Source organism: Myxine glutinosa, chromosome 5 (genome assembly GCF_964187855.1).
Source record: "Myxine glutinosa chromosome 5, kmMyxGlut1.1, whole genome shotgun sequence".
Lineage (NCBI taxonomy): Eukaryota > Metazoa > Chordata > Myxini > Myxiniformes > Myxinidae > Myxine > Myxine glutinosa.
In genome coordinates, this window is record NC_136265.1 from 102,395,353 (window position 1) to 102,403,946 (window position 8,594).

At 43.7% G+C, this 8,594-nt stretch overlaps 1 protein-coding gene across 1 annotated transcript in view; it reads right to left on the minus strand.

Moving 5' to 3' along the window:
• LOC137428441 (follistatin-related protein 4-like) overlaps positions 1–7,183 on the minus strand; it is a 97,740-nt gene extending 90,557 nt beyond the window's left edge. Inside the window, exons 1-2 of the mRNA XM_068118358.2 lie at positions 7,154–7,183; positions 6,473–6,540 (exon numbers count right to left, since the gene is read on the minus strand). Of these exons, the coding sequence (XP_067974459.2) occupies positions 6,473–6,540; positions 7,154–7,183 (98 nt within the window). The remainder of the gene's footprint in view (positions 1–6,472; positions 6,541–7,153) is intronic.
• Between the last annotated feature and the right edge of the window lie 1,411 nt (positions 7,184–8,594).

Below are 8,594 nucleotides of genomic sequence, written 5' to 3' on the forward strand. Positions count from 1 at the left end.
CAATTTTTTTCATCAATTTTTCATGTTGTGCAATGATGATGTTGTTGTTGTTGTTTGTTTGTTTTTGTCCCAGACAGTTGCCTGAACAAGCCCACATCACGGAGGTGGCCGATCAATCTCCCAAGAGCGAGTGACCCAGAGATCCCCCGCACCCAGGATGGTGTACCCCGCCTTAACTAAGTCAGGGGCACGACAGAGTTCGAGAGAGAGGGAGAGTTAGAGAGAGAGGGAGGGAGGGAGAGTTAGAGAGAGGGGGAGAGTTAGAGGGGGAGAGTCAGAGAGAGAGGGACAGTCAGAGAGAGAGAGGGAGATTTAGAGAGAGAGAGAGAGAGAGAGTGGGAGAGTCAGAGAGAGAGGGAGAGTCAGAGAGAGGGGGAGAGTTAGAGAGAGGGGGAGAGTTAGAGAGAGGGGGAGAGTTAGAGAGAGGGGGAGAGTTAGAGGGGGAGAGTCAGAGAGAGAGGGACAGTCAGAGAGAGAGGGAGATTTAGAGAGAGAGAGAGAGGGAGAGTCAGAGAGAGAGGGAGAGTCAGAGAGAGAGGGAGATTTAGAGAGAGAGAGAGAGAGGGAGAGTCAGAGAGAGAGGGAGATTCAGAGAGAGAGGGAGAGTCAGAGAGAGAGGGAGAGTCAGAGAGAGGGAGAGTCAGAGAGAGAGGGAGATTTACAGAGAGAGAGAGAGGGAGAGTCAGAGAGAGAGGGAGAGTCAGAGAGAGAGGGAGATTTAGAGAGAGAGAGAGGGAGAGTTAGACAGAGGGAGAGTTAGACAGAGGGAGAGTTAGACAGAGGGAGAGTTAGACAGAGGGAGAGTTAGACAGAGGGAGAGTTAGACAGAGGGAGAGTTAGACAGAGGGAGAGTTAGACAGAGGGAGAGTTAGAGAGAGGGGGAGAGTTAGAGAGAGTGGGAGAGTTAGAGAGAGAGTTAGACAGAGGGAGAGTTAGACAGAGGGAGAGTTAGAGAGTGAGTGAGTGAGAGAGAGAGAGACAGACAGACAGACAGACAGAGAGAGAGAGAGTGAGAGAGAGAGAGACAGACAGACAGACAGACAGAGAGAGAGAGAGTGAGAGAGAGAGAGACAGACAGACACAGAGAGACAGATTCTCTGCTCACCTTCACTCTTTTATTCCTCTTTTTTCCCACCTCTGCCACAAACTGCCACACTCTCTTCACTCCCTCGCCTCCTTTCAAACCCTCAAAACAGCTGTTCACCACTCTTATCTTATCATCTCTTATCTTCCCCCATCCATAACCTTGATCTTTTCTACACCCGTTAATACACCCCAAATCCACCTCTTTCAATCTCCGACTTTATTCCTGAAATTCCTAGTAGTGTCAATTTGTTGCGCTCTCTCATGCAATTTGCCCCCCCCCCCCCCCCCACTTCCCCATATCCAGATCACCCAATGTCCCCGTTCTCTACTGTTGTGCTTGTGTGCTTCCCTCTCTCTCCCCAACTTGTCTCCCCCTCCCTTTATTGTTTTATGTGTCCGTTTATGGGTTTTTTTGTGTTTTATGTGCTAATGTGTGTTTAATGTGCTAGCTCTTACACGAGCCTCGATGTTGTACACAAAAAATAAAATAATATAAGACAAGAGGGAAAGGGCCGGTCCATGGGGACCGATCGTCACTGTGACTCTGACCGCGCTGCACTGGTGAGTCCGGGCATCAGGGAAGAATGGGGAAGATTTGGCGTGTTGCTGGGGTCCAACCATCACGAGGAGGCGTCCCCAGTTGTGCGAAAAACAACAACAACAACTTCCACATCTTATTCCCAGGATGCAATGTGGAATTGGCGACATTTTATTTTCCCATCTGCCACGTAATGCGGTGTTTTGTTTTAGAGCGTCGTAGACCTCCGTTTATCTGTTCTATACTTTCCCTTGAGCATTCGCTCATTCTATGGGTAAGGACACCTGGTAGGCTATTACCTGCACTGAAAATACCTCTCCGAACCACTTTAATCGTTTCGCATTTTTACTTCCGTCAAGAAGGTGGACGCAGGTTATGTTTTCACACCTGTCTGTTTGTTCCTTGCGAAAATCGAAGATTGTTCAAGTACGTTGGTTGGTCTTGTGCGTTAATCTGTCTGTCTGTCCGTTTGTCAATCGCCTACAGGCCACAACTTGAAACCAATCTTTAGGAAACTTCACCAAATGCTAGAATTGGTCATAAGGAAGAAGCCTTTTGATTTTGAGGTCAAAAGGTCAACATAGGCCAAAGGTCAACAACTTTGTCAAATTTTAAAAGTACTCAATTTTCATCCGATTGACTTGAAGTTGAGCACCAAGATGTTTGAAGAGGATTTACTGATCAGGTCTCTGAATTCAACCAGCAATTCGTTTGAGGTCAACATAGGCCAAAAGGTCAACAACTTTGGTGGAATTTATGAAATCCTCAATTTTCATCGGATTGACTTGGAATTTGAAGAGGATTTGTATATCAGGCCACTGCAATAAACCACCAACAATTTTTGAGCTGAACATTTGCCAAAAGGTCAACAACCTTGTCAGATTTATAAAATCCTCAATTTTCATCTGATCGACTTGAAATTTGAACAGGATTGCCATATCGGGTCAATTAATTCAACCACCAATTATTTGTAAGGTCAAATTTGTTTTATGGATTTCGCAAGTATCGTGCTATGCACGACGTCTTTCGTGTTACTTGGCCAAAAAATTTTTTTGACGAGTATATTGATCACTCCGGTTTGTGTGTGTGTGTGTGTTTGTTTGTCTGTCCGCTCACTTATACTTGCCACAGGTCACACTTTTAAACCGATCTTCACAAAACTTCATCAAACGGTACATTTTGTGGTCCGACAAAATGGTATATATTTGAGGTCAATAGGTCAAAAGGTCAACAAAGGCCAAAGGTCAACCACTTTTTTCAAATTTCTAAAATCCTCAATTTTCTTACGATTGACTTGAAATTTGAATAGAATTTACATATCGGCTAACTGAATTCAACCACTGACTATTTTTGAGATCAACATCGGCCAAAAGGTCAACATAGGCCAAAAGGTCAACCACAGGCCAAAAGGTCAACCACTTTCTTCAGAGTTCTAAAATCCTCAATTTTCATCCGATTGACTTGAATTCTGAATATTGAACTGAACTGAATTGAACTGAATCTGAATATTGAACTGAACTGAATTGAACTGAATCTGAATATTGAACTGAACTGAATTGAACTGAATCTGAATATTGAACTTTATTCGAATTTCTAAGATCCTCAATTTTCAACCGATTGACTTGAAATCTGAATAGGACATGTGGAACAATGGACAAAATCACCAAGACGTTGATCGAGGTATACTCACCACCTTTGGAAGCAAGGCAAGTGTTAACACTTGAAACGACAGCTTCCCGTTGCTTCCCACGTCGGTTCGCAGGCCTCGATCAACAACTCGATTTCAGATCAACATCTGAAATAATCATCATTGGCCCAAAAACGCTCACAAAATCCACCCATAACTTTGCCCTCAACATCGACGGTATCCCAGTATCCACCTCCCCTCACATCCGGAATCTTGGCGTCATCTTTGACCAAACCCTTTCCTTCGACAAATACACTAAACAGATCACAAAGTCAGCCTTCTTTCACCTGAAAAACATTGCCCGTCTCCGCTCATCCCTCTCCTCCACGGCTGCAGAAACCCTCATCCACGCCTTCATCACCTCCCGTCTGGACTACTGCAATAGCCTCCTCTATGGTTCACCCTCAAAAATCACCAATAAACTCCAATACATTCAGAACTCCGCTGCCCGTCTACTCACCCATTCCCGGACCCGTGACCACATCACCCCCGTCCTTTACAAGCTTCACTGGCTCCCCATCCCCCAGAGAATCCAGTACAAAATCCTCCTCTTGACATACAAAGCCCTCCATAACCTGGCCCCATCCTACCTAGCTGACCTCCTCTCCAGACACACTCCCACCCGCAACCTCCGCTCTGCTGGTACCAACCTCCTGACCCCCTCCATCCGGACCAAATTCAGATCCTGGGGGGACAGGGCCTTCTCCATCGCTGCTCCCACCCTCTGGAACTCACTACCTCACACCATCAGAGACTCCTCCTCACTCACCACATTCAAAACATCACTAAAGACCCACCTGTTCAACACTGCATTCAGCATTCAACCCACAGCATTTAACCCCTGACTATCTCTTCTCCTTCTCCCTCCTTTTGCTTTAAATATTTCCCTATTGATTCTTGTCTTTTTGCAATTGTTGTTTTCATGTATTGTTATGCATTATGTTTGCCACTCTGTCAAAGCGCCTTTGGAAAAGCTTCTGGCTTCTGGAACTGGCTTCCGTGGAGGAGAGGGGCTTCTGGAAAAGCGCTATACAAAATAAATGAATTATTATTATTATTATTCATTTGATTCCATCCATTGTGTCAAAATAAGCCATTAGGGAGATTTCTACTGACCCGATTTGGCCGCCTCACCCGATTCGGATGATGCAAACTGCGCATATTGAAATATTTATATGCAAAGAAAAACTGTCCGCCTATTACCAAAGAGCCGCATACAAACAACCTAATATACCATCTTCCACTTAACCTGAGTGGCTTGGCGGAAAAATAGTCACATGGCGTAAAGCAAAGCAACAAAAGCATGCCAGCACGTACTGCTTTGGTGCATGTTTGCAAACCATTGGTGATGGTGTATCATAAAAAACTACACTCACCAAACAGCAAGTACCGTCGTGGCCAAAAATATTGGCACCCTTGCACTTTTTTCAAATATTGCATCATTTCTTCCATAAAATTGTTGAAATTAATAAATATTTTGGTATCCATATTTGTATTTCTTTGGTTTTCAGTGGAACAAAACAAAAAAAGGTGAAAAAAATTACTAAATCTTAGTTTATTCCACACAGAAATCCTAAAATGGCCCGGACAATATTATTGGCACCTTTTGCAAGTTGTTAGAAATAATTAGATTTCAAGCAGGTGATTCTCCTCTAATTTGGAATTGAACTCACATGTGGTTAGTTGCAGGTGCTGGCAATATAAAAATCACTCATTCAACCAGTTTGAATAGAGAAAAGGAGTCATTCTGCTGTTTTGTGTCCCTGTGTGTCCCACAATGAGCATGGAGAAAAGAAAGAAAACCAGAGAATTGTCTGAGGAGTTCAGACACAAGATTGTAGCCAAGCATGGACAATCTCAAGACTACAAGTCCATCTCCAGAGACCTTGATGTTTCTGTGTCCACCGTATGCAATGTTATCAGGAAGTTTAAGACCCATGGCACTGTAGCCAACCTCCCTGGATGTGGCCGCAAGAGAAAACTTGATTGAAGATTGCAGCGAAGGATTGTTTGAATGGTGGAGAAAGCACCTCGATAAACTGCCAAACAGATTCAAGCTGACGTTCAGACACAAGGTACGACAGTTTCAACTCACACCATCCGTCACCAACTCAATGAAAGGGGGTTCTATGGCAGGAGACCCAGGAGAGACATAAGACTCTCTCACTGCTGAGAGAGAGACATAAGAAAGCCCGACTGGAGCTTGCCAAAACACACCTGAACAAGCCAAAATCCTTCTGGGAGAATGTCCTGTGGACAGATGAGACCAAATTAGAGCTTTTTTGTAAAGCACATCATCTCTATGTTTCCAGAAAATAAAATGAAGCCTTCAAAGAAAAGAACACCTTCCCTACAGTCAAACATGGAGGAAGTTCAGTGATGTTTTGGGGTTGCTGTACTGCCTCTGGCACTGGGTGCCTTGAATGTGTGCATGGCATCATGAAATCAGGAGATTACCAAGGCATTTTGGAGCGCAATGTTGAATCCAGTGTCAGAAAGCTGGGTCTCCGTCGAAACTCATGGGTCTTTCAGCAGAACAATGACCCCAACCACACTTCAAAAAGCAACCAAGAATGGTTCAAGACAAAGTGCTGAACTGTTCTGAAGTAGTCACCAATGAGTTCAGATCTAAATCCCATTGAACACCTGTGGGGAGATCTGAACACAGCAGTTCGGAGAAGGCACCCTTCAAATCTGGGAGAACTGGAGCAGTTTGCACAAGAAGAGTGGGACAAACTGCCAGTAGAGAGGTGTAGGAAGCTCATTCATGGCTACAGGAAGCGCTTGACTGCAGTTATTTTGTCCAAAGGCCGTGCTACCAAATATGGTCTCGGGTGTCAAAAATTTTGTCAATGCCATCTCTTTTTATTTTCTGATTTAAAAGGATGTATAAGTTCTGAATTAAAAACAACGGTTCTGTAATATTTACAGTGAAATAAAAAATTGTGGAGATCAAATACTTTTGTCAATTTCAACTTATTTTTGGAGAAAATTGTGTTATTAAAAAAACGTGCAGGGGTGCCAATATTTTTGGCCACGACTGTTTGGGTAGTGTGGAAAACGGGATGGCAACCAGCGTTGCATAAATCCAAAAATGTCCAACTTCGTCACTCACCTACATTTGTCAGGAGCTTTCAATCATCTCCCACCGGTTTCATTACCCGCAGGCCCCAGCAGTGACAAGGATTTCATAATTGTGCTCTCGAATTGCAAAATCCTCGCTTGGCCGCTGTGGGGTAAGCACACTTACAATGTAATCGCAAAAATGCTCCAAGGGCTTCACTCAAACTCTGACATCCGTAACTCGAATGACACTTGGTAGACGCATACCTCCGCCAGGCTGAACAGTTTATGTTTTGTATCCCACTGATAGGCCGGATCTGGATCTGGACCTGAAGCAAAATCTAATCGGCTTGTTCTTGTCACTTAGACAACTCATCCACCTAGTTTTGTCATATCTTGTCCACAACGTCTAGAGATATCGTGTTATATATACTTTATCTCTAAATTGTGAAGAATCACTTTAGAAACCTTGTGTAGGGATCCAGATCCTCACCAAAATCTAACCAATACAGCACTTCCGAAATGACGTAATACGCCACAAAATTCTCGGTGCGCACTCCGGGAAGCTGAAGAGATCGGGGAAAAATAAAATGTATTATGTGTCCAGGATAAGGATTGTTACTTGGAATGGCTCACCAAGCTTCTGAAAGATACTTAGAAAAGTACCTGAGAGAAAGGGCACAGAGCTTTTAAAGAAGCCAAAAATACTTGGAAACGTACATGTGAGAAAGGGGCGTGCCTCTGCACAACGAAAGACTTGGAGAACTTTCTCAACTCACCGAACGGGCACCTGTTCCATGTTGGTCCATGTTGGTCCATGTGGGTCCATGTGGGTCCATGTGGGTCCATGTGGGTGGGAAGTTATATCTGGAGCTCGTGCTTGCACTGGATTAGTTTCTTTATATTAATCATGTTGGGACGGTTGGCGGGGGAGCTCTACAGGAGCTTTGATGGCTGTTAGAAGTATGTTGCTTGTTTGGTACAGGGGCTACAAGAAAAATGATTCTTGATTTTTGCATCTATTGGTAAAAGTTGAACCATCTGTCCATGTGTGTGCTTGTTTGTTATATCCATTGCCGACAAGAATGCACCAACAGTAAATGGTACGAACCCGTTAACTCTCAATCAAGCACATTTCTCATACTGTATGTGTATCCCATATTTCTGTGAATCCGATTTGCATTCAGGAACAGAGCAATTGTGGTTAACCATCTTGAAATTTCCACTCTTTATCGAAATGCTGGAAATTGCGTTTGAAAGACTTTGAACCACAGATTTAGTGCTGGCAACGGCAGGATAAAGGTGCCCGTCGAGCCAAACTAAATCAGGGTTAAAAAAACACAGCTGATGCACAAAAGCATTTTAGCATTCATCCACCATTTCGAAAGTCACATATTCGTCCTTGTCGCACCCAACCTGTCCACCAAATTTTGCCCGAAACTGTCTATAACCTTTTGAGATATCCTGCTCAAAGACAGCCAAACAGACAAACAGACAAACGGACAACAGGGGTGAAAACATAACCTTTGGTGATCCAAAGGTCGCCTCTTGCGACAAACACGGAATTACCAGTGAACTGGTACTCAATTTGCCTCATACTGTATGTGTACTGGTACTCAAGCGATCGACCGGGATTTGAACCCAGGATCCCAGCATCCCAAGCCCAGCACCCTAACCGCTAAGCCAACACCAGGAGAATAATATAAATGTACATATGTGCATATACATTGTGTAAGACTGTAAGGTCACTGTTATTCTGTACGCTGCCAAGCTAGATTAATGGGATGTGTTATTCCACATTACAAAGTTTTGACCGTAAATTATTTTTTGTCTCGTACGTTTCCCTTGTTGAATGAGCGATGGTGAAACTGATGTCCCGGTGGTGTCAGAGATTGAGAGCAGATGAGCACAGTCGAGCGTCGCACAAAGGGGCAAAAGTGGAAGAGCGTTCGGCCTTAATAAAGGGTAATAAACCTGCTCCATCAGGCAAGGAATATAATTTTATACAAAAATAAATAAATAAATGTGGAAGCTGAGAAAGCAAAAGCACCAAAGTTGCTGAATCAACAAAATTAGAACAAAAAAACAGGAATGTCACTGCACTGCTTACATTGGATTCATTCCTGTACATTTCCAGGCGAAATTACCCAGCACTAATCAAATTGCCCTATTATGCATTTGTCATCATGAATAATTACCTTCATTATCAAATAATCTTAA